This window comes from Aphis gossypii, unplaced genomic scaffold, assembly GCF_020184175.1.
Source record: "Aphis gossypii isolate Hap1 unplaced genomic scaffold, ASM2018417v2 Contig00973, whole genome shotgun sequence".
Classification (NCBI taxonomy): Eukaryota; Metazoa; Arthropoda; class Insecta; order Hemiptera; family Aphididae; genus Aphis; species Aphis gossypii.
Window position 1 is genome coordinate 6762 of NW_026083391.1, and position 27042 is coordinate 33803.

Here is a 27042-nt window from a genome sequence, read left to right on the forward strand (position 1 = left end):
CGATCTACAGCAATCAAGAATGTGATAGAAGGCAATTTTGTTACTGATGAAACAAATACAACCTATAAAGTTGATGACAGTAGTGATGAGGATGTCGGAACAACATTTGACAGGATAAAGAAATCTCTAGCTCAAAACAGTGTAAATGATGATCAGGAGATCATAAATACAAAATTGAATAATCCTCACTATAGTAAAGAAAAAATTGGATTTAACAAAAGTATTGGTCATAATATAAATACATTTTTATTAGAGAATAGTGATGTTGAAGATAATGTTACCCTATATAAGTACTTTTGGACACAAGTGGTAATAATATTAGTGGCCATAGTTTTTCAATAAAACAATTATTGGAAGACAGTGATGAAGGTGATTTGGAAAAGAGTATTGTTTCAGTGAAAAAAAGAAAGGCTGTGTTAGAAGACAGTGATGAAGAAGATGAAGAAGATGAAGAAGCTATTCCTAACCAGAAAATATCAAATCATATTATTTTAGAACAAGTTGATAGTGACAAAGGTAATAATCAAAATGTTTCCAAACATACTTCACTATTTTCAATGTAAAAGTATGTAGTGTGTTTCTTCATTGCTGTAATTGAATCTTCTGTATCATAATTCTTACATAATAACCACTTTAAGCTTTTAGCGGACTCATCTATCTATTATTCATAATTAAACATTTGAATAATTATTGTCTAAGTTTATTATCTCAAGATAATAATAATCAACAAAATTAAATATTTTATGAATGTCATAAGCATATAGTCAAAGAATTTGATTTTTATGCAATTATACTATCCGCCTAGACATTTAGTTAAATGCCTAGTTCAAGTCAGGAAAATAATAAAAATGAAACATTTTGTATTATTTAAAAAATTTAACAATATTTTCTATTAATTATTTATTGCTATTTATAAAAATATAGAAAGAAACTATGTATTATTATTTATTTATTAATATGTAAAACACATAGGAATATGAAATATGTTTAGTTTCATGTCCATCGGTACCATTATTTTAAAATTTAAATTGTGAAGGGACATACCTAACCTAGGGGTAGCCAAACTTTTTTAGTCACGATCTACTAAAACTACACATGACGTGTAACTACTTTACTTAATACTGTAATAATTAGTCTCAATTATATAATTTGTAACACTAATAAATTGAAATTGGTGGAAATATTAAATTTTTTTTATTTATTGCTTATAATTTAGATGTCCAAAACATTCAAAATATATAATTCCAAATTATTAGGTTGTTATTGAAAAAAACTATTGTCAAACAAAAATAAACAGTTAACTTATACAAACTTAAATACTTAAAAAATAAAGATAATTGAAATCATTGCCCTAGTGGTTTAAATTAGTAAAATTATATTCATACTTAGTACTTACTATTGCTTTCATCCATAAAGCCGATTTCCTCATGTGAATTTTTAGTATTGATTATTAAAATTTTTAATTATTGAGGTTATTTGTCTAAAGTCTTGCTAAAAGCTCTAATAAAGAAAAAAAGTGAATTATACAAGTAAAAGCCAACTTAATAACTGAATTTCCACAAAAGTATTGTATACTGAAATATTTATTGTATTGAAAATATTTTATATTATATTTTAAGTCAACACTGATGAGCCCTTTCAAAATGTTGGACCATATTTTTGGGCGGCCGTAAGAAGCTATGTATTTCCTTATCAGTTTCCATTCCGATTTAATCTATTCTGTGAACTAGGTATCATTATTTATTCACATCACATATTATTGTGTATATTATTTTTTTATATACGTTTATAAAATGTGTGAAATTTATTACAATTTTAAATTTTCTTTAATTTCACTGGCCTAACAACTCATTTATTATTACTATTTTAATTGTTTGTCAAATATTTATTTTTTTATTATAATTTTTGTACCAGAACTATTTGTAAATATAGTTCAATTGCGGCTTTAATTTAATATTAAATAGCTGAAGACAATATGGATTCACAAGCAAATTTACCGAATTCATTAATTAAAGTAAGAACATTATTCAATGTATCACTCATTTTTATGTTCTTTTCAAAATTATATTTGTTTCTGGCTAATGGTAAACAGTCCATTGGTCACCTCCTGAAATTACTGTTATGTGAAATTAGTAGTGTATTAGTGTAACATGTCTACCAAAAATTGTGGTTAACAAAATATAGTATAAATTAAAAATAATAAAAATATAAACATTTTAAAAAACAAAACATGTTTCTGTAAAAATGTATAAAATGCATTTTGCCGTACCTAGTTATTAGAATCTTCTGATTAATTATTAATATTATATTGTATTAATTTACTGTAATCAATATAACATCATTTCATTTTAATTATGTACCACCAAATAGACAGGTTTATTTATATCATTTTAACTTCAAATTAATGTTAAATGATATCATATTTTCAGTCCAAAGATCCACCATGTTTTGAAAAGCACTTAAAATCAGAAGAAGAAATTCAGCGTTTGACAGCACTGAAAAATACTCTTATTAATAGAAAACATTTATTGAATAAGCAGTTACTACAGTTACAATCAAATTCTGATTCAAAAGATACCAGTGAATGTACCATAAGAATATAAGATTAGTGATCTAAGAAAAAAATACAAAGTATAAAAGTTAATATTTTTTTTACAAATATAATGATTAATAATTATTGAATTCCTATTATTGTATTGTTTTGTAATTTTTTTTTTATTTGTATTATTCATCAATTGTTTTTTGACAATATTTTGTTATTGATTTTTGGTATACTTCTAAATCTATGACTGAATGGGAGACATTTTATTAAAATAATTAAAATAATTAAGAAATACATTTTTTTTTTACACTGGCTGTGCCATACGTCATTTTTCTTTTTTTAGCAATACTTAAAGAACTTATACTGTATCCACGAATTGTAAAAAAATATTTTATTAATAAGAACTTTGTGTTACAGTTTTTGGTGGTAGTACAAATTGGAATATTAATCTGTATTTCAGAAAATATCTTGTCTATTAAGAATTTTGTAGAATTATGCAAAATAAATGATCTATGTTCCCTATAAATTACTTCACAATTTAAAATTAATTCAATTACAGACAAAGAAGGATGTGCAAGACCTCCTTTGTCCATAGATTCTGTAAAGTATTTCATTTCTAAATTTACACAACATTCCTCGGAAGACATAACAACCAGTGTATAACATGATTCACAACAATTCTTTTCTATATAATGTATTGCACTTCCACTTAAAAAATATAAATTGTTCAAATCTGATGAATCAAAATAAGATATTAGGGTATTGAAATTTTTAGTTTTAAATATAAAGTCTGAGAAATTTGTTTGGAAATTTGTAAGAGATAATTGATTTTGAGTATTATATACATTTTGGTTTTTTTTCTGAAAGAAATCTAATAAGAAGTAATCACTATCATTTGCATAGTTGCTACGATCAATATCGGATAGATACTGTGAAACAGAAATCCCTTTTAAAGCTTGAAGACACTGATTGGAAGTTGGAGTTCTACCAGCTTTTAGACGAATATTAGAAAATATATTTTCGAGTGCATCTTGAGTAAAACGATGTCCCAGTACAAAGTCATAATTAAACTTTAGAAATAATGTTTCACATATATCAATGAAAGATTAAGTTGCCATAATAATACCAGTATTCAAAGGTTTCCAACCTTTATCAAATTGAGTCTCTTCAATAAGATTTATAATATTTTCTAAAAAGATGTACTTTGTTTCTTTATTGTTTTTGGTGATACTGGTTTTTCGTTCTTTACTGGATAATAAAGAAAACCATTCATGAAATGTGCGAATAAAATGTGCAGTACTCAATGCATCTTTATGCAACACATTATTTTTAACAGCTGTTTCTAAAGCCGATGCTGTTCTAATGGAAAAGAAATGAATAGCAGCAGAAACATTCATTTTTTGAAAATTGTCTGGAAATAAGAATTCATGTTTCAAGTGGCACAGAAACCGTAACTCTTTTTTATTATCAGTTTCCCACTTCCATAATGTTTTAACATGTTCTCCGGTCACATGTCGGGTAGGTAGGTTTAAGTTTTCACAATATGATGCAGGTAGTATTATAGGTTTGTTTAACATTGAATTCTTCAAGTTTTTTAAAAGGTGGCAAACATCTGGTACTATAAAAATAGTTGATTCATCAAATATGAAATAATTTTGCCTAACACCCTCCCGTTGAACTTTAACATCAAGTTTATTCCACAGACTACGATTTTCTGGACCCATATCAGACCCATACGAGATCACATGTAATCCAGCATTTTTACACGCAGACAAGCATTCATTAATAAATTGTTTCATAGCAAGTCCATCCACTGTGGTCCCTGTAATATGACATCCAATAACTTGCTTCCATTTTGATTTTATACCACGGATAACAGCCAATAAAAGTTTACTTCCTGTTTCCCCTTTTTCACTATCTCCAAGAGTACAATAACCCCCAACTTCTGCAGTATTTTTATTATATGTAAGCTGTTTGCTGATTTCCATTGAATCCGTTGATAAAAAACGTAGTCTGTCAGAAAGATCCATTTCACTTACTTTAAATTGTAAGGTTTCCAAAATGTCATTGAAAACACCAAAAGACAATTTTAAATGACAGACACGATAAACGAGGGTGTTATAGCATGGTAAAGGGAAATTATTATTTCGAAGATAATTATAACCATGAATACCAAGTGCATATCTTAACTTTAGAGCTTTAACAATTGTATCTTTGCTCCATTTCCTAATAGGGTTCTCTAATGATTTCAGCTGTTCATCACTTACAAAACTTTGAATACTGTCTAATAATTTTTGTTTATTTGACACTTCTTCTTGAAGTATTTTGATTTCAGCTTCTAATTCTTTAATTTTATTTTTATTTGATGAACACTGATTACACTGTGAAAATAAAATAAATATATTGCTAATATATAGTCTTGTTAAGAATACTTTTCAAATGTATTCAGTATACGTATTTAAATACTTGGTGTAATTTGTATTCAAAATAATTAAACAAATAATTAATTTTAAGTTCAACAACATTAATACCAATATCATTTATTAAAATTATTAACTACTACAACACATATTAATTATTGATAAATTTAGTATTATAAATATGTATTATTTAACTAAACAATTTTTTACACAATACTACATTATAATATTATATTATATATACAAAGAAAAAATATGTACTTATATATACTGATATTTTATTTATGTGAAAATTTGTATTGAAAATTGTAATCTTTTAATTTTATATTTAGTAATTATTGAATTTATATTTTAAATTTTGAACTCATGGGCCCCCACACAGACATGTTCAGTGGGGCACATTATCTTCTTGAATAAATAAAAATAAATAAATATATATTATATTATGCTTAGTTAATAATAATTTGTCATTGGGGTTTTTAACTATTTAAATAACAAGAAACTAAATGTATTATATTAAATTATATTTATATTTGCATATGACATATTATTCGGCTTATTTTAAAATAACATGAGAAGTGTTAAAATTAGTAAAATTAAACAAATAAATAGATATGATAATAATTAAGATAAATAGTTAACTAATTAAACAAGTAATAAGATATATAAAATATAGGTAAATACTAAATAGGTTATAGTAGGTATAATAAATTATAATAACATCAATACTTATTACAATATAAATCAAAAATGTATATTAAGTTCTTCAAGCCATTTTTCAGATGTTGGTCCCCAGATGATGCTAGGTGCTAGCTAACTTAACCATAGCCAATAATGTTGCTGCATGTTTTTAGTTTATTTTTCACTCCCTCTAGATGTAGGTTGTATGTTAGGGTCCTATCAAATTTCAGGCCTAGGTATTTGGGATATTCTTCTAAGACGATATTTTCCTCATCGATATTCAAGATGTTATTAAGCATAGTATGATAAAAAATAAAACAAGAATTATTAAGTGTTATATTCAAATATTGATAAAATATATCATTATAAAAAAAATAAGTACATGTTTTGCTTTAATTAGGATCTAAAAATTATTAGGCAATACTTACTATACTAGCTATACTTACTGGTAATTCTTCTGAAATAGACTCACAGGGCTCACTATTGTTTTCTAATGCAGGAATATCCTCACTTTTAAGTATACCATTAGAATCCTTTAAAATCAAAATTAATAATATTACTAAAACTAGACTACTCTTAATTTTACTCAAAATAATTGATTAGCTTTAGCTAAATTATTTATAACAACAACATTTTATTATAAATTTATAGCTCATATTTTGTTACTTACTTTATACTTGGATTGTCTGTTTGTGTCAAATCGTGGTGGAGGATTCAGGATATTAAACAATGTTGGAACAGCATTTGGTTTTAATTTCTTCCAACCATCAGCACAATTTTTTTCAAATTGACTTGGTTCAAAATGGATCTGTATTAATTAATTGAACTCATTAATTGACAATAATACTTAATAATCATAAAATAGAATTTAAAAATGAAAAATAAATTTATTTTAAATGTAGTTTCTTACTTCACGTAGTTGAGAACTTTTTGTAGGAACGAATTTATCTCTGCGAGTATTCAGTACCCATCTCTTTTGCCTCTCTTTATCTGTAGGATAATTAAACATCCGAAAATGTTTCTTGTCACTATTATGACAGTTGATTGCTGTACAGCCTCCCATATTATTATTTACTAATTTATTATATTAATAATAAATAATAAAAGTAAATAAAATAATAATTTAGTTAAAAAAAGTAAAAAACAAAGTTTTAAATTTCTAATATATCACAAAATAATATAAACTATTACTGATAATCATTAAAATGATAAGGAGAAAAGGAGAAAAATGGCGGATTGGAATACCTATCTATATAGGGCCATAGTTACGTTGGTCACATCAGTCATATTTTGGCGCGGTTTTCATTATTTATTTATTATCATCTGACATCTACAATAAATGATAATTATCAAATTGTTTGGTATTTCAATTTTCAAATAATTTTCTTTACCTACTCATTTAGTCATTTGGCAACATTTTTCATTGCTGTTATTTAATCATTTAATCTATAGTTCTCTTTCATAAATTGTACATTAATACTATTATATGTCTATACGTCTTATCTATGATTTCAATATACTAGTTATGCTTTAATCTTAGTGACGTAAGTATTCATATTAAAGTCGTATAGTTCAAATAAAAATATATAAGTTTAGTCGTACCTATTCTCAGTTTGTTCTAATTAAGCGTGTACGGTGTACCCAGGGCTTTGGGTATTAAAACACCTATCTGCTATATAATGTAAAAATATATTTTTTTCTAAAACCATACACTCTATGATATATGTGTGAATAACATTTCCTTCCTGAGCTGTATTTACTAATACTAAATTAAAACCATTAAAACACTACTCTTAAAATCTTGGCCATGTGCTTAGTTCTCACATTTTGCTTATTATATTAAGAAATTATTCATAGTTATTTTTATATCTTTTGTAATGGCTGTTAATTTGGATAAGTCATAGAAAGTTTTTTTTTTTTTTTAGTTAAACAAAAGTATGGCATTAGTTCATGCTGAACTTACTGCTACTTGCAATTCATTAGGATATGCAGGACCTGAAAAGTATTGCATTGATCCACAATGTTCAGGTATTTACTTAATGTTAGTTTATAAGTGTTATAACTTATAAATAAATGAATAAAATACACTTTCAATTTGTACTGTTGTCATTTATTGCAGAGGCTGTTCGTGATCTGATCAAGTTTTTAAGACGCGATGGTGATGACCATGAAATCCGTCGCCATCTTGGAACAGCAAATATTGTGGAAACCGATTTATTGCCAATACTCGTTGAATACTCAAATAATTTAGATTTGTTCGATTTGATCATACGACTGTTAGTTAACCTTACAACACCTACATTGTTGATATATAATGAACAGCCACCCACTGAGAAAACACAAAGCCAATATTACTTGCAAATGGTGTCGCACCTACAAAAATATAAACGAGCATTTACAGATGTCAATGTCTGGAATGTAATAGTGAATAAATTGGCAAAAGTCATACAGGCAGTATGTATAACTTTTTATTAATTTTTTTTAATATAATATTATTAAATAGTGCATGTATTAATTTTATTATAGGAGTACCATGAGAAGGGAGAAGAAAAAGTACTGTCTACAGTGAGACTTCTTATTTTAGTCCGAAATATACTTCATGTGCCTGCGGATAATGATGCTGAGTGTAGACCTGACAATGATGCAAATTTACATGATCAAGTTAATTAATCCTAACCTCTTAAATTGTATGATTAACTAACATTTAATAACTAAAAATATTTAGGTCTTGTGGGCAATGCATCAGAGTCAACTCATTGATATCATCATGTATATAGCATGTTCAGTTAATGAAAAACAGTATTATTTACATGCATTAGAAGTGAGCTTTTAAGCCTATATCATTTTTTTTTTCAAATAAACTCTAAGAAAATGTATTATTTAATAGTATGTTTTTTCTGTATTTGTAATGAAATGTATCTAAAAATGTCGTAGATTATTTCACTTATGCTTCGAGATCAAAAAGCATCAGAACTTGCAAATGCATCAATCAATCGCACTGAGACTGAAAAACAGAGAGATGAACATGAACTTAAAATAGTATTGGATAAAGAACGAAAAGAAAAGATGGATAAGCTTAAAAAGTATAGTGGATCACGCCACTCAAAGTTTGGTGGCCGATTTGTTGTTTCTGGTATGAAATCAATTGGTGAAAACGAAATGGTTGTTTCATCAATGACATCTAACATAAGTAAAGCTTTTGACCGTTACAAGGTTTGTTATAACTAAAATGTGTCTTTATATCAATTATGTATGAGTGGCATGCTTAATTATTAATGAATTTTTATAAAATAATTTCAGAAACCTCTTAAGACTCCTCGTAATAGACTACCTCTGAGAGATGTTGATGTTGAACGAAAATCTGCCTTTAGCGTTAGACTCTTCTTAAAAGAGTTTTGTGTTGAATTTTTATATGGGGCATATAATATGTTGATGAAACACGTCAGAGTTAGAATTTTTCTTCTGTTTTTAATAAATATTGTAAATATTTAATTCAGTATATTATATTTTAATTTTAGGAAATATTGGTGCGTTCAAAAGGCCAGCCTAATGATGAGTCATATTATTTTTGGGCAATACAATTTTTTATGGAATTTAATCGCAATTACAAATTTGAAATTAAATTAGTTAGGTAATATTTCTCTTTATTAATTTTTTCCTGTGTTTTATTATGAATATAAATTATATAATTTGTTTCCAGTGAAACTATGGCTTTAAATATATTTCATTTTGTGCAAGAGCGCATTGAAGAGAGTCGTGAAAAATTGATAACTGATAAGAAAAAAATTCCTATTTGGTCTAAACGCATGCATTTAGGACTTAAAGCTTATAAAGTATTTATTATATTCAGTGTTTTATGATATATTATTGATTTGAGTTAATATTCATATATTCTCTAGGAATTAATGGAAACACTCTTAGTGATGTATCAAAGTAAAAATCCAACGTTAGAATCTAGTGCTCGAACAATTTTAACTAATTTATTTTACATGGTTGAATATAGAGATTTGCTATTGGGTTTGCTAAATTTATATGATGAAGTGAAATTCTCACGGTAATAATTGATGTAATACATTACATTCTTCAAATTTCATTCATATTTAATGTTTTAGAATGTACCTCAAGGATGTTATTGAAACAAATCATATTTTTATGAAACTATTGGAGCATTTGGGGAAAAAACAGCGCAATTTAATTGTGCAGTGCAAATCAAGAAAAAAGACTTACAAAAGTATATTTGATACATAATACATTTTTTTTCTTTGCTTAAAATTATTTATGAATATTTTTAGAATCTAAAACTGCTACTCAAGTTACTCCAGAAAATGATGATAGTATGTGGAATAATTTCAGTACAAATCTTAAAGAAATTATTCAGATCCATGAACAAGTTAATGTAATTGAAGCAAGACCTTATGATCCTATATCTGAAGTGCCAATGGAAGATCAAAAGTAGTTAAACATTTTATTTTAATTTTGTACTTTATTATTATTTTATGATCATATCTTTTAAGAGTTGAAACAATGCAACGCATACAAATGCATTTAAGAAATAAACGTTTGGAAGAATCTGTACAACTATTAAGAGCTTCTAGGTAAATAAGAATGTATATACATACCTATATATTTGTTTTATTAATATTGTTAATTATCCAATTAATAAACAACAAATTTATTAAGTTAAGTATATATTTTACGTATAATATTAATTGCTCTTTAGTAATAACCAACATAAAGTGATTACAATTTTTATAGCAGTTTCAGATTCAGTATTGAGAATGGAGTGAATATTACAAAAATATTAAAAGCTTTAAGAGAACTATTTAAAATAGTTATTTATTAGTTATTTAAATAAGTATTTAATCTGCAAAGGTTAGGTTATATTAGGTTAGGACACATAAATAAATTATAGAGGAGATCACAAATATATTCATTTGTATGAAGTGTACACTATGAGGAATCTTTTAAGAAAAGTTTGAATGAGTGACTTGGTAATTAATTTTGTTCTATACATAAGCAATTAAATTGAACATTATATGTTCTATATAAGTTAAATTTATTAAACCAATTTTTTTTTTGAGGTTTTATTCATAAGAATGAATATTTTGGATATAATATATCATTGTATTCTTAAAATGAAGATTGCTGGTATGTTATTTCAGTGTGAATAGCATAGATCAAAAATGTAATGTTTTATTAAAGGTTGAAAACAAACTAGGGTAGTTGAGTAAGAGAAAAAAAAGTTCTTTAATTATTAGAGTTTAACTCAAAATCCATCTTAAAAATTCAAATATATATTAAATAATATAAAATAAGGGTTTAATGTTATTATTACATAACTGTGTATGTTTAGAGAAGTTTGGCCTGAAGATAGTTATTTTGGAAAACCAGGGTTAAATAGCGATGATGAATTAGATATTCTAAAACAAATATTCTTTGCTGATCTTGGAACACTCACAGGTATAACAGGCATTTAAATTTTTACAAGCTATATTAAACTATTCAACCTTAAACATTACTTAATATTTTTAATTCCAGGATATGATGAAAACATTACAGAATCTATTAATTTAAATGATACTGAAAATATCAATGTTGACGGTATGTAGTATATTAATAAATTATAACTTATATTTTATACAGGCGCGGATTCAGTGTGGCGGAGGGGGCGGCCCCCCTTAAGCTGTGTTTTATTTAGGAAAAATTCGTAGCAAAAGAAAACAAACTAATTTTAAGATATTACTTATTAGAGTAATCTACATAATATTATCAGCTATCGCAACTGCAAGTGTGTATAGCCACAGATATTTAAAAATAAAACAATTGTTTTATATATCTCTGGTATATGCACAAATCAATGTACATAATACGTTCAGAGGTATTCTTGGATTTAGCGATAATGATAGTCGATGGACAATGCCACAGCATTACCACGGTGCGGGTGGTGCGGTGCCGTGGTCGTGAAATGGATGGACGCAGAACGACTGATTATATTCTATTGACAAATATATAAATAAATTCTAATAAAAGTTTTTAGGGAATTGAAGCAATAATTTTTTTATGTTTGCCACCCGTGATTTGATAGCAAATAGCTATCAGTAATGAACAAAACATCATAGCGTCATGATTGTTATTTGTATATTAGATATTTTATTTTTTATGTGAAATATATCGCCCCCCCCCCCCTAATCTCGGCTGGATCTGCACCTGATTTTATAAAGATATTAAATTAAAATTATTTATATCAGGTATGAATGAATCATTTGATGTACTGTTTCCAATTTTTTATAAATTATTATTTTTATTATAGACATGTATTTGGAAAAAATATGAATGAAAATTTTGAATACTTCCAATAACATAGTTTTAAAAAATATATTTAAACAAATTTAACAAAATAATTTTATTTACGTAAAACCGTTATTTTTTTTTATCAATTTGTTTAAATATATTTTTTAAAACTATGTTATTGGAAGTATTCAAAATTTGAAACAGTATATCAAATGATTCATTCATACCTAATATAAATAATTTTAATTTAATGTTTTTATAAAATCAGGTGTGGATCCAGCCTGAGATTAGGTGGGGGAATATATTTCACATAAAACATAAAATATCTAATATACAAATAACAATCATGACAATAATGGTTTTACGTAAATAAAATTATTTTGTTAAATTTAAAGTCTTAATTACTATATTTTTAAATTATTTTAATTTAATCGAATAACAATAAATAATAAGTATACTATTATTATGCTTATATCAAGATATAATAACATGATTAAGATTTAACCTTTCATAAATCTTTTAACTTATAAAAAAGTGATTGATATACAAATCAAATTTTGTCTTAGAAGAAGAAGATTCTAGTCAAATAAGAACAGAAGAAACTAATTTTGAATTCCTAGATTTTGTAAAAAAGTTAGATATTTTTTATTTTGTTTTAAATTAATGTTTTTCAAATTCTTAAATAGTACATTTTCATTTAAAATTATTATTGTTACTTTTAAGATTTGCAAAACCAAAAATTTTACAAAGCTGCTGTCAACTCTTGAAAGAGTTTGATACTAATTCTACTTATACCAATCATGCAATAGTAAAACTTCTCCATCGTATTACATATGGCTGCAAGTACAGTGCTTTGATGTTTCAAGCTTCTGTTTTTCGAGTTTTTCAAAAAATATTTTCATCCAAAAATCCTAATCATAAAGTAATTATTGCAATTATTAAATATTTTAATTTTAAAATAAACTTTGTTTGACTATTATTTTTAGGAATTAAAACATTTTGCTATATTTATAATGAGAAAATTTACTGAAGTTGCCAAAAAAAATAAAAAAGTCTTTGTAGAATTATTGTTCTGGAAAGATTTAAAAGTGGCATATGAAATTGAAGAAGGGTATGATGCAGACCAAAAAACTAAAACAACAAGTTGGAATGAGGAACAAGAAGATGAGTTACATAGACTTCATCAAGAATATGCACAAGTTATGCCCGATGAAGGTAAATAATATTAAGTACAGTATATCCTTACGGTCAATGTAATGAATTGTAATGTTTTTTTTAGATGAAGTAGCTTGGATATGCAAAAACCTTATTAGACAGGACCGTTCAAAAATAAGTATCATTAAAAAACTCAAACAACTTGATATTATACCAATAAGAGTAAGTGTTTTTAAATGTTTTATGTTAATAACTCATTAAGTACTTTAAATATTTTTATTTTTTAGAAAACCAAAAGAATGGTCAGAGAATTTTCTTCTAATGATGATTTGGATTTGGATTATGACACTGAACCTACTTACCATAGTTTAACTTCTGTTTATGTATTAAATTCTATTAAAAAAATAATCAATAAGGATATGAAAACCGCTTTACTGTGGTTGATTGAGAGTTTAGACGAGGCAGTAGATGATTTGGATGTAGACGAATCTGATATTCCCCTATTGCCATTGTCTGATGAGTGTATGACAGCTGTTAATGATGTTGATTTTCAAGATATGATGCAAATATTAGGCTTACATAGACCTTCAAGTATTCAGGTAACACATACAATGAAATCAATAATAATTGAATAATCAAAAACTAATAATAATGTATATTTAAAAGGAAACCTATTGGCGTATACCAGGTAGATGGCAAGCAAATGATATCCACCAACGATCTACATCAATCAAGAATGTGATAGAAGGTAACTTTGTTACTGATGAAACAAATACAACCTATAAAGTTGATGACAGTAGTGATGAGGATGTCGGAACAACATTTGACAGGATAAGGAAATCTCTAGCTCAAAATAGTGTAAATGATGATCAGGAGATCATAAATACAAAATTGAATAATCCTCACTATAGTAAAGAAAAAATTGGATTTAACAAAAGTATTGGTCATAATATAAATACATTTTTATTAGAGAATAGTGATGTTGAAGATAATGTTACCCCTATAAAAGTACTTTTGGACACAAGTGGTAATAATATCAGTGGCCATAGTTTTTCAATAAAACAATTATTGGAAGACAGTGATGAAGATGATTTGGAAAAGAGTATTGTTTCAATGAAAAAAAGAAAGGCTGTGTTAGAAGACAGTGATGAAGAAGATGAAGAAGCTATTCCTAACCAGAAAATATCAAATCATATTATTTTAGAACAAGTTGATAGTGACAAAGGTAATAATCAAAATGCTTCAACATTAAAAAAAATGAATACCTTATTAGAAGATGACACAGTTCATACTATGAAATCTCATTTAGATGGAAGTGATAAAGAAGGTTTTGATGAGACTCATAAAAGAAAGTCATCGCTGACAAACAGTGACTCTGAAGAGGAAATTGGTGGGTTCATAAAAAAGACCAAATACTTTATAAATGATGACAGCGACTAGCATGTCAAATAACTTTATTTTTTAAAGTATACAATAATATATTAAAATAATAAACATTTAAAAAAAAAGTAACTTATATGTGTGTGTTTGTACCTTATACAATATAGGTATAATGTTTTTTCCTAATAATTCCCAATATGCCCTATTTTATCTCACGTATATTATGTTACTTTTATTACTCAATTATACATACTATATATAAAGTATAAAAATGTAAAGTATTAAATAAACTCTTATTTTCATAAAACATAGTGTTATTCATTGTTATTGATGGTACTTCAATAAAGCACAAAAATTATTATTGAATAATTACGGTGTACATAAAATATATTAGAACAAACAGGATAACAGCAATATAGTATGTACATCTACGGAGTACAAGAATATACCTTTTGCACGGCCGGCGGTATTGTTTCCTTTGTTTTAGAGTTAGCCAGCAGACAGTCTCCCAAAAGTCGAGGACAAGAAATGCGACCGGACTGGATGCCATCGGCCGTCATTAATAAGTCGTAATTGATTTCATTGCTAACGACGGAGTCTCGTCTGCCGAACAAAAATCACATAATTCATTCGTAACCAACTAAAAAATGGTCGAAGGTCGCTATGATATCATCGTTCATACTTGTACGACGGATGTTCTTGGATAAACCGACGTATCCAGCTAGCCGTCGTATCGATTTGGCCGGACGCACGGCGTGAAATGAGCTTTAGATACTGTTGGATGGTGCAATGCGTGTCTGTATCGACCTCCATACTGGACAAGTAACTGTGAATCAACGGAATGAGACCGGGGAATTCGCCCATCTGAAAACACGTTTATTTTATAGGTTACGCAATACGTAGGTCAAATTAAACATATATTGTTTAATTTAGAACTCAGAAGTTAGCTTTTAGAGTCTTCGAAGTCATTAAAATAATATGTAATGTATTAATGTACAACATAATATATTAGCTTATTCAATCAACTCATAAAAACACTATGTATCGATTCGTCAAAGTATATTTTATTCTTATCACGAAGCGCAAAATAATAATAACATATAATAATATAATATTAATATTACAATATACTAATGGAGTAATGTATTAAACCAGTACAATACATGCATTGTTTCGACTGTTTCGAGTAAACGTTAAAAAAACCAAGGTAAATAATAAAATAAATAATTATTTTTTTTTTAAAGTAATTTCAGTGATGTGAGTTGTTCTGTTTTCTTCAAGTCGTTTTAATTTTAACCGCACAAACTTGCAAAATAAAATAGTCTCAAATACTATGATCCCAACTGTACTATGTTTATAAGTCAAAAGTCTCAAACTATTATATTATATTTACTTTTCCGTTGATGATTTCGTTTATGGACATTGTCGTGTAAGAGGCATCGTCGTGGGAACCATTTACGTCAACGTTTGCGGGTTTAGATGTAGATGCAGCAATGTTTTTACGAAACCAAAACTTCTCCGTTAGAGCAGCAGATCGCTTTTGAGCTTTTGACATATTCTCGTCCACCTACAAATGGTTTGATTAATATACGTATATATTATATATAATATAATATAATATAATATATGTGAATAATTATATTATTCACCTCGACGGAATGACTGATAAAACGTACTTTACTAATGGGAATGATGAAGTTTAATTGATACGACAAAATAACCCTAGTGAGTAGGACGACGAAGCACACGATCGCGGCGTTTTCAAAATCGGTTAGTTGCACTTCACATGGTCTGAATTCCACGCGCCAACCGATTGTTGACTTAGGAGGCGGAGGCTTAAACCGCATTGTCTGCCAATTAGTTGACTGTATGTTCTATTATGTATTATATAAAACAAAACGAGCACGTTTGTTATTATTTTATTTCCAAAATTGATTGAAATAATACATTTTATATTTATTATTTATATTAAAGTATGTGTATACATTTAAATATCGTATTTAGTTGAGTTTATAAGGGGTGGTGCAAAATAATTTGTTTATATTACATGTTAAACAAGTAAAAACAATATTTCACTATAGACATTGGACAAGGGACTAACCGACTAAAGTACAATATTTTTAATGAGTATAACTATAATTATATTAGAAAGTAACTATACATTATAAAGCATGTAATTGACTACCAAATTACTACCAGTTTTAAGAACTTAATCTACCCTTTGACTTGTCATTACGAATCACGATGTGCAATTAATAGTTACGGCATAATCGTTTCTAACCTACGAGTTGGAAAAATGCAATAAAGGACGCTTCAAACATTAATATTTTATTATTCTTTTAAAATAAGACTTTAAATACGAGTAGTAATTCACAAACCTGCTTTCTATATTATATTAATAATGTAATATTATACCCTTTAAAAGTTAAAATATGCATTTATTTAAATAAAAATTATTAAAGCATTTCGAGGAGCGTATTATTCGTATGTACGATATATACAAGAAAATAAACTTTTTTAAAAAGAAAGAGTCGTTGAATCTTTGACATGTATAATGTATATATACAGTAAAAAAACCTATATGTTTAGGTGAAGTATACTTCAAAGTGATCCATCTCGACAGTATCATCTTGATGCACTTTCTCGTTAAACAGAGATACAGTATCTCGGATGAATAGGTGCGCTACGTGCTGAGCCATCTGATGATCGATGTCGGCGCTCTTAAGTTTGTTGTAGATCGTTTTGTCGTATACCAGTGACACGTCGTTAAACCTACCGCAACAAATAAAAAAACTTGTCAAGTAAAAATGTTAAAAAATAAATAAATACAAAATCAAATTTCATAATTAAATTGTATTGCATCAATAGTCCGTGCCTGAATAAGGTACGATTTCCTTACAGCATTAAAGTGTGGGTACAGCAAAGCGTCACGACGCCGGGTCTAGACGCTTACTATGTCCGAAACGGTAGATAAAGCTAGACGCTAAAAGGAAATCTTATCCTAAGTTTTTAAGTTATTACAAAAATAAACACCAGTTTAGTAAGTACGAGTATGTGATTTTTAGGTTAAATATGATTGACTGCACATGTACAGCGTCAGTTGTTTTCAGCGTTAATTTCAAAAATATATTAGATTACACAAGAGTAATTATTTCTGTCAAAAATACTAATATTTCATTACACTTATATTCTTTATGTCGTGTCCGATAATAAAAATGCCAATAACAATTATATTATATATATAAAAAAAAACAACAATAAAATAAACAAATAAAATAAAATAAATCAATTTGCTACGTCTAATAAATCACATTTTTGGTAACGTTCTATATGTTGTGTTGCGACCAGTAAGCGGCCACCTCTATTGCATTTGTGTTTGTCAGAATCAGAACTTCCCTGGTGCATTGTGCTGGACTCATGGTACATAAAAAAAAGGTGTTCATCGGTTTGTCGTTCTCCACAGTCGCATGTGTCATCTTCTCCATTAAATTTCCATTTTACCATATTATAGCTTAAGTCATCGCCACCCCGGCTTTCAATCTGTTAAAGAGTTTTCCATAATGGCCATGGAAGGTGTTCACCCATTGGAAGTTGTTGTGTAGACTGAGTCAGTTCTTCCGGTTATAGCTCATCTTGCCACCTTTGCAGTCTAGCTTTTTGTGGGAATTCGTGCAGTTCTTTTATTGTTTGTATGAAACTTTTTCGAGATTTAAGTCTTGTGTTAGTGATTTCATGTCCAAACATAGGATGTCTTTCGTCCTTTATCTGTTTGGTTTTTTCTATATCGGTGGTTACTCGTCATCTAATTTCAGGTGGAGCTATGCCTGCTAGAAGGTATAGCTTGTATGGTAGGCGTTGGTCTAAGACATCCCGTTATGATTCTGCAGGTATCCTTCAGAACTACAGATACATTTTTGGCGTGTTTGGATTGGCTACACAAAATGGACACGCATATTCTCCAGTTGAGAAACATAGGGCTATTCCTGTTGTTCGTATGGTGTGAGGTGAGGTCGTACCCCCTATTGGCTTCCAGCTAGTTTTCTAAGTAGGTTGTTCCTTGCTTGTACTTTCATTTTAGTTTTCGAACAGTGCTCCTTAAATGTCAATGTCCTGTCTAAGGTGATACCAAGATACACGGGATAATCAGTGTTGTGCAGTGTTTTCCCAGTCATTCTATATTAGGGTGTTTCTTGGCATCACGGTTTCGTAGGTGGAAGCAACATACCTGTGTTTTGTTTGGGTTTGGTTTTAATTGGTTATTGTCATAGAAGTTGGTCATGACTTTAAGTGCGTTTTTTAATTTCTTTTCTACATAATCGAAGGTTGTATCTTAAGCTGTGATTGCTAGATCGTCTGCATATAAAAAGTGTTACGTGTCTCTCGGAGTTGGCTGGTCGTTTGTGTATAGGTTAAAAAGCATTGGTGCTATCACATTTATATGCAAATTTAACATTAATAAAAAACAAATTTATCAATGTCACATTATACATAAAAAAAAGTGATTAGGCTGCAGAAAAGGTACAGTTGAGAATCCCAAAAAAGACAAATTACCACGCCAAAAATTTTGATGAAAATCAAAATAACACCAAAACTTGATGTGTACAAAAAATCAGTATACCTACTAATATAAAATAATAATAAAAAGTATTTTAAAGTAAAAAAAATCCCCTCACTTTTCTCCTTGGCTTGATAGGTACAACGTGGTAGAGTCGTAACGCGATTTGGGTATAACGAACTTGTCTGTGGTCAACGGCTCCAATCCCCTTTCTTGTCGCGTGCGGCAGTCCACGGACCGTGATATCACATCCCAGCGACAGTCTACGTCTGTTAAGTACCCTCGAAATACAGGCGATGCCGCCGTCAATGCTAACTACATCAAAAATGTGGAAAAAATGAATAGGCATATAATAATTTATTTATTATGTATATATATATATATATATATGTAATACCAGATACGATTAGATAAAACAAGTTGGACAAGTGTAATACTAATTTTTATGTACCACATTGTATATGAAAAATAATTCTAAACAAAGTGATGAATGTATATTTATTTATTTATTTATTTATTTATTTATATTGATTTAACGATGTGTGTTTTTCACCATTTGGGGTAACATTTAACATTTTTTTTTAAACATAACTCACAACTCGAATACTCGATATACTTAGTTGCAGGTTAACCTAATACGTTTATTTCCCAATGTAAAAACCAATGGAATTTTTATTTTTATTTAATAATATATTGTACTCACTACTCGTACTATATACAATAGGATGTTAATATACTCGTTCTATCGTCTACGTCTATCACATCTAATTAGTAATTATCTATATATATTTATGATTTAATTTTTAAAACAATAGTACCGTTGGATACGAAATTAAACATATTTCATATACCTACGTGTTTTACATATTAATAAATGATTAGATATCGTAGTTTTTTTTATGAATATCTATAATAACAATAAATAACTAATAGAAAATAATAAATATGGTTAAATTTTTTAAATAATACGAATTGTTTCATTTTTATTATTATTTATTTGATTAACTTTAAATAGTCATTTAACTTAATTTCTAGGCGGATAGTGAAATTGCATAACAATCAAATTCTTTGACTATATGCCTAGGCAATTTAGTCATATGCCTGATTAGGCTATACTCGTATGCCTACGACATAATATTATATAAAAACAACAATTAAAACTCTGTTATTATTTAGTTGTTTTGCAAATTTAAGTGTAAATGTTTGACTCACCAAAATTGGACACAGCGGAGTGAGCTGATCATAAAGAGTTCGGGCTTCTTTGATACAACATGCCTGTACAATTTTTTAGCAATCAAAATAAATAATAGGTACATTTTGGTAAGTGCAACACTTCATTAGAATTAAAATGACCTACGGTCATCATATTATTGCGTACTTGAAACGTCATCTGTAAACAGCAACAGCCCATGCCGAATGCCATGGCATCCATGTATACGTGATCGGGTAATGCCGCGTTCAAACTGTCCGCATCCCCGCCGATACTAATCAAATCTTCTTCGAACGGATTCTGAGTGTTTTCATCTTTGAATACTATAAATTAAAAATAAACACTATATTGGTTAAATTTTATTTGCGTTCCATTATAATAAATATTATCAATTATTGCAAAATGTCAAGAGTGCATTCAATAATTTAGATAACTGGAAAACTAGAAAAGAATAATATTTTTTTTTGCTTTTTTGCTAAGAGTTTAAGACAGAAAATATTGGGCAAAAGCGGTTTTGGCTTTGTAATAATTACACATACCTACATGTCTATAAATTAATATTGTATACTATTTATACTTTTGTTTAAATTTAATTTAAAAACAAAGAGATCTTAAGTAGATAGGTATACCAACTATATCTATACATAAGAAACCATAAAGTAATAATAAAAATTAATTAATACGAAATTTTAATACTATAGTTCATCAATATAAATTTCAATCTTGAATCTAACCAATGGTCATACAATATAAATACGTAGTAGAACCAACCGTAAACTATATAATACGTAATTGCAACAATAACCTTAACATAGTAATACATATATTAGAAAATATCTGCAGCAGTGCAGCATATTATTACTTGTAAGATATATGCTATTAAGATTAATTATTTTAAGACTAGATAATATTCTGTTAGGTATTATCATTGATCAACGTTTTACATGGTCTCCTCATCTTCGAAACAAAATACTATCCTTAAACGATCGACTTCGTCTTCTCTGTTCTCTCTTAACCACCAGCAAAATAAAGTTACCAACCAAGCTACTAATATACAAACTGTATCTCAAACCAATGTGGACGTATGGAATCCAAGCATGGGGATCTGCAAAAATCTCAAACATAAACTGTATCCAGCGCTTTCAATCCAAAACCCTCCGGCCTCCGTGCTATAACTAAAGCGCCCTTCTATATGCGTGTCCAACCAGACCTTAAATAGCGATCTTGCCATCTCACCCGTCCACGATGCAGCTAAAACATTCTACAGGCAATTCAACTTAAATGTTCAAAACCACACCAATCCCCTAATCAAAGGACTCAAGTCAAAAATTATACCAGGTAACCCCAAAAAGATTAAAACGGCGGTGGTGTCGGGACCTATTAATCTAGTTAAAATTTTAAATTGTATAATACTATGGTAAACGCATATACCTATGTATATGAGTAACTGACAAAGTGCTTTTTTTAATCTGTCTTTCCAAGCCATAAATTCATCTATCAAATTTACTTATTGTTCTAGTTAGGTAACAGATTGTAAAAAAAAAAGATAATATTCCGTAGTTAGCATGTATTATATACACTATAAAATAATAATATACAATATATTGTAACTTAAATTTAACATAAAAATGCACAAGAATATCATAATGTGATATTGATTTCCCCCCTCCATGATCGTAAAAACGACTGTTATAAACTTATAACTTTATAAGTATTGGAAATTTCACGAGGTTAATATAATATACTATATTATATTTTATATTATCATAATCGTTCGCATATGTATATAATAATAATATGGTAGTAGTGACCTTTATCATGTATGGATTTATTGAATTTGTATAAACTATATATTAAATAGTGTTACGTTACATACATAGGTATTAATGACACCTACAAGTATACAGTTATTTATGTTTAAATTATCTTTCAAACATATTATGTATGCCTGTTAAAATATTTTATCATCATTACCTATTGAAGTTTTAAATTAAATAAACATATATATATTATATATATAAAACGAGACCAGAACAATAAATAGTTATCGCCATACTAGTGACTACATACAAGTATAATAACAAATTATTAAAAAAAAAAAAATTTTAATTTGATTAATAGGTATAACATGCTATACTGCTACTATAGAAAATGCTAATTATTATTAGAAAACAAGTAGATAGTTAAAAACACTAAATAAAACTATAATATTCAGTTATAACTGCAGAGCTACCTGGGAGACAACTTCGAGAAATAATATACATATTATCGCAAAGTTATACTTCATTCATCGAACACAATATGGCATGTTGAATTAATACAATGGTAATTATAATATTAAAAAATCCAACAATAAATTTTCGTGTCATGTCATATTTTGAAATTATAATTCCGCATAAATATTCAATATCTTTGTTAAGCTTACAAACACTTGTATTTTTCAAATGCAACAAGTACCTAACCTATATCTACTTAAACAATACACTAACACATACACAAAAAACCACATCAAAACTCAAATTACGAATATACAAATCTGATGAGTGATGACACAGTCGACCGAACAATAATTAGTAATATAGCAATAATAATAGTAGTATAATAATGAAATAAAGTTACCTATGTATAAATATATAATATTATACTACAGTACTACACAATATACACCGGCGGTCTCTGCAGCACTTACCATCAACTTAGTTAATTTGCTAACGTATAGTCATTTTACAATAGTGACCGTTTAGGCTGGAGCTATACACGGCGATATTCGCTGCGAAATTCGTTGAGCGGATTTCACAGCGAATATCGTTCTGTCCGTCACAACGAATTCCGTCACGCGGTTTTACGGATTGTGCGATTTTGAAAAAAATCGTCGACCGCCAATGAATATCGCGGCGATTTAATTCGCAGCGAAATCGTATAGCCAGCATGATTTAAACATATAGGTTTTCGACGACAACGAAATTCGCCGTGTATAGCTCCAGTCTTATAGGAATGTAAAAAACAACTTGCTTATTCTGCTAATAAAATATGTATGTGTATATGTGCGCGCACACACAGATTTTTAAATGTACCTTTATTATATATATATATATATATAAGACAGGTATATTTACTCGGAATGTTTATGGCCACTCGCTCCCCTCTCCGTTGCCGTATATTCCTGGTGAGCGTAGAGAACCTCGGATGTCCTTTGTAAATCGCCGAGTCCGGTATGAACAGCGAACGCGAAGCGCCAATCTTGGGTGTCGGCTGATCCACGGGCCACGTGAACTCTGGACATCCAAGCCTGCACACAAATGCGTCCCATATGCGTGCATATTTTGTTATATCTGTGCCTGGGCCATCTGAAACTACAAGCCCAAAACACCGAATCCAGTGCATAGCCTTTCTAACGTTCAATGAGTCCCTCATCCTTGCCCATATCCCTCCCTGCTCGAAAAATATAAGAAACTTAAGACAACTCCATATCTTTTCCCTGCACGCGATAAATATCAATAAAGGTATAAGTTAAGCTAGTCAACTTGGTTGTAAAACGCGGTAACAATTATCTCGATCTGCATCATATGATCATTACGATCAATTTATAGTATCAAATATGTGCACGTATATCTCAAAAATCGAAATAGTTCAAAAATTGTCGTACTGAATATTATGACACTCAAAGCTTAATACTACAACACCATATCACCACCTCACACATATAATATAATAATTATTGATACATGCTCGCAGAATATTAAGGTGTAAAAAAGTCACCAAAATGCGTTTAAATTGTGCAATGATAATCAGTTATCGATCATCTTAAACTCCCGCAATCATTATGGATCAATAACGCATAGATGGGGAGGGGGACAAGCAAAAATAACAATAGTCATCTGTATACAGCAGTTTTGCATACCTGGGGAAATTCGTGATGGTCATCAGCACCTCGTCCGGCCCGAGTAATTGTTGTGCTTCCTCTCTGCGGTACCGCATATTCGCCTCTACTATGTTAAAATGGGCCAAAAGGCCACCATATGGTTTTCCAGGAGTGCCCTCAATCATGTAAGCCCCGTATTCAGGTCTCCACAGCGATTTTACATTACTATTATATAGACACAACACACAAATGTGTAAATTAGAGTAATTCATACATAATTACGAGTATACTATGAGGTTTCATAACACAAAGATCTACAATTATATGTACTATGTATTATATAATGATACACGACACACGTACACACAATATTTTTAAATCATTAAATTCACATCATATGGTAAAACGCTAATAGTTTAAACTTTAAAGAAATCAGATATACGCTGATGACAATGATGAAAATATAGTACCCGATAAGTACATACTAATATGTATTAAATGCAATACAATATATTACAGGTACAATATATTATGTTCTTAACACTGGATTATCTTGTACATCATAAATTATAATATTAAAAACTAGATGTCCTTGAGCCAATGGCATAAAAACAATAGGTGGTCAAATATATCGATTTAAACGTGTATATTATTTATTGTTGAGCCATCATACTTTATACTAGTAGCTAATAATAAAAATAAAAATAACGTGTATATTCAGTATGTATAGATCACTACCTAGAAATTGTGTAAACACACGAACGCACGATAATTCAAATGCAGACATAATAAATAACTACAAAAAAGAAACTTATATAATATATATGATTCTATAGTTCTATATAGCACCAACCTAAACAGCGACTAAATTTATTTTAATTATTTATATTTTTAAATATATGTTGTACAATAGAATTATCACTGAAGTTAAAAATATTATGTTAATAATTTTCATATTTGTTCTTTTTGTCGTACACAAATTTTGCACAGACCAAATTATTAACCTGTTTAATAAAACGTAAAAGCAGATATCTACCTACGTCCACATACAATATACACATATAATTTTATTTTGCATATATATTGGGGTATTTTTTTTTTGTTTTACATTTTTAATTTCAAAAAACATTTAAAATATACAGTATTAGACTTACACGTACTGCAGGTACGTTCATAGCTAGGAAAATATTATTGCTATTATTGGTGTCACACCACTAACAATTCGCGCAAATATGAAACGTCTTTTACAAAATTAATAATTATTTAATAATCTATAACTCTTTAAAAAAATGTATAATATAATTTGAATAAATTTAATTTCTAAACGAAGTTTGTTATGTCATATTTTATAGTTACAGAAGGGCATATTAAGAATTTTAAAGACCATAACTCAAACATCCAAAACCTAGTTATCACTGAACTCAGCAGGTTTTAAGTATAAACATATTATGAACTTATCTACAAATATAACATTGAGTAATATTCCTAATTTTATACGCAGATGGCATTATAAATCGGTTTATGTATATTAAGATAATTAAAATAACTGACGAACAATGGTAACTCGAGTGAGATCATTTTTACACGATTGCGTCATTTTTAAAATTGCCGATAATATTGCATAATATATTATGTAATATTTTGTTAAATATGGGTCGCATAGATAATAGTAAATAATTTTCATTCGAACCTTAATAAATTGAAATTTAAAAATTAAAAAGCGATTTTAAAACAATTTAAGTGTTTCTAATTTTTTTACAAGTAGTAGAGATAATATATTTATTTACTACATTATTTATACTTTTTATTGTTTAACATAAATGATAATACATAAATAATAATTAATAATAAGTTTCCTAAATAGGTATGTTATTATATTATTTAATGTTTATCACACGTTACTTATTTTAATTAATTATATTTTATCATATGTAATTATATTTTAACATTTTATTTAAGCTAACTAAAAAAAAAATACAAGTGATCTTAATCTATATATAGAATTGGTATTGAGTGGATCACTGTGATAAATGTGTTAAATTAAAATTCCATAATATAATTCAGCCAATGTAGGTATACGAAAAACGATTCTAAGCGAAATGGGCAACTTTAATGGGGTAATTAGGAATTTTCTTCGGGGAGGGAAGAATTACATTTTTTTAGTACAAAACTATCAACTTTATCATTTTCAAAAAAAAAAAAAAAATACTTCAGAATATTAGTAAAATAAGGCTTTGAGAGGGGGGATCAAGATTCTCGATTTTAACAAAAATTCAATAAAATTTTAACTTTTATTTTAATAACCTAACATAACCTAACTTAAATGAACCATCTATTAAATTTTCATGTTTTTTGATCAAAGCAATATTTTTAAATTCTGAAAAAAGTGATGAATGTATTAATTTTACAATGATGTGTGTTTTTTTTTATGTCTGTGTACATCATAACTTGTCAAAATAATGCTTAAATTTCAAACTTCAGGGGTGGTTTTCAATAGCAAAGTGACCTAACCTATCCATGGTGCATTAGCATTATACAGGTCAAAAGTAAACATAGGGAATATTTAAATATAAATATTGCATGACAAAACAATGAATTCTTTATGCATTGTATTTTGCAGACGCTGTTATAAAATTGACAAAAAATTAAAGAAAAAAAAATTAGTGAAATTATTTTTAAATTTCAAAAAATAATAATGTGGTAATTATTTATTGATTGTGTTTTTTTTAATTATAAATGTTTGAATCTTTTAGCATAAAAGATGTATAATATCCAATAGTATATTAAGTATATAAATTTGAGTTAAGCACCTTAATAGATAATTCATATAAGTCATGGGTATAAATTTTAATGCCATCATGTGGTTTAATAATCATTATTATTACTTATTATATATTTAAATTTTTAATTTATAAGTACAATAATGGAGTGCAAAACTGTTATGCC

General features: G+C 28.1%; 3 protein-coding genes and 1 long non-coding RNA gene across 8 annotated transcripts; 2 read left to right on the forward strand and 2 right to left on the reverse strand.

The window, feature by feature from the left end:
* Positions 1 to 522: 522 nt before the first annotated feature.
* LOC126555654 (uncharacterized) lies at positions 523 to 5403 on the forward strand. The gene is made up of 2 exons (XR_007606895.1): positions 523 to 2014; positions 2430 to 5403. It is a non-coding gene; the product is annotated as an uncharacterized LOC126555654 (long non-coding RNA).
* A 66-nt stretch (positions 5404 to 5469) lies between these two features.
* Positions 5470 to 6850, reverse strand: LOC126555653 (THAP domain-containing protein 2-like). The gene is made up of 3 exons (XM_050210558.1): positions 6554 to 6850; positions 6314 to 6451; positions 5470 to 6176 (listed from the first exon to the last, which is right to left on the reverse strand). The coding sequence occupies exons 1-3, from the start codon at positions 6704 to 6706 to the stop codon at positions 6057 to 6059; spliced, it is 411 nt and encodes a 136-aa protein (XP_050066515.1). The 5' UTR covers positions 6707 to 6850; the 3' UTR covers positions 5470 to 6056.
* A 153-nt stretch (positions 6851 to 7003) lies between these two features.
* Positions 7004 to 15022, forward strand: LOC114122745 (protein timeless homolog). 5 transcript variants are annotated; one of them, XM_050210557.1, is made up of 22 exons: positions 7004 to 7187; positions 7569 to 7671; positions 7763 to 8097; positions 8170 to 8304; positions 8369 to 8464; positions 8578 to 8856; positions 8944 to 9090; positions 9162 to 9274; positions 9344 to 9476; positions 9543 to 9697; positions 9756 to 9874; positions 9936 to 10095; positions 10158 to 10238; positions 10997 to 11103; positions 11167 to 11244; positions 12501 to 12567; positions 12658 to 12856; positions 12921 to 13149; positions 13214 to 13311; positions 13377 to 13688; positions 13756 to 14314; positions 14399 to 15022. In XM_050210557.1, the coding sequence occupies exons 2-22, from the start codon at positions 7581 to 7583 to the stop codon at positions 14527 to 14529; spliced, it is 3624 nt and encodes a 1207-aa protein (XP_050066514.1). In that variant the 5' UTR covers positions 7004 to 7187; positions 7569 to 7580; the 3' UTR covers positions 14530 to 15022. The 5 variants fall into 5 exon arrangements, with proteins under 5 accessions (XP_050066514.1, XP_050066513.1, XP_050066510.1 ...); XM_050210556.1 differs by having other exon boundaries at positions 13756 to 13999; positions 14060 to 15022; XM_050210553.1 differs by having other exon boundaries at positions 13756 to 15022.
* LOC114120842 (glutamate--cysteine ligase catalytic subunit) lies at positions 14503 to 24321 on the reverse strand (the record flags this gene model as incomplete). Its single annotated transcript, XM_027982892.2, has 10 exons — positions 14503 to 15072; positions 15152 to 15333; positions 15863 to 16036; positions 16146 to 16343; positions 17070 to 17241; positions 19143 to 19339; positions 20237 to 20299; positions 20403 to 20557; positions 23351 to 23523; positions 24136 to 24321. Coding segments are annotated over 10 exons (1675 nt in total), but the record flags the coding sequence as incomplete, so codon positions are not given.
* Between the last annotated feature and the right edge of the window lie 2721 nt (positions 24322 to 27042).

Coding starts and splice junctions, on each gene's coding strand:
- LOC126555653 (XM_050210558.1), bottom strand. CDS start 6,706: ATGGGAGGCTGTACAGCAATCAACTGTCATAATAGTGACAAGAAACAT. Junction 6,452..6,553: donor AAAGTTCTCAACTACGTGAA/GTAAGAAACTAC, acceptor TAATTAATACAG/ATCCATTTTGAACCAAGTCA. Junction 6,177..6,313: donor ACAGACAATCCAAGTATAAA/GTAAGTAACAAA, acceptor TTGATTTTAAAG/GATTCTAATGGTATACTTAA.
- LOC114122745 (XM_050210553.1), top strand. CDS start 7,581: ATGGCATTAGTTCATGCTGAACTTACTGCTACTTGCAATTCATTAGGA. Junction 10,096..10,157: donor GTGCCAATGGAAGATCAAAA/GTAGTTAAACAT, acceptor ATATCTTTTAAG/AGTTGAAACAATGCAACGCA. Junction 13,689..13,755: donor ATAGACCTTCAAGTATTCAG/GTAACACATACA, acceptor TATATTTAAAAG/GAAACCTATTGGCGTATACC.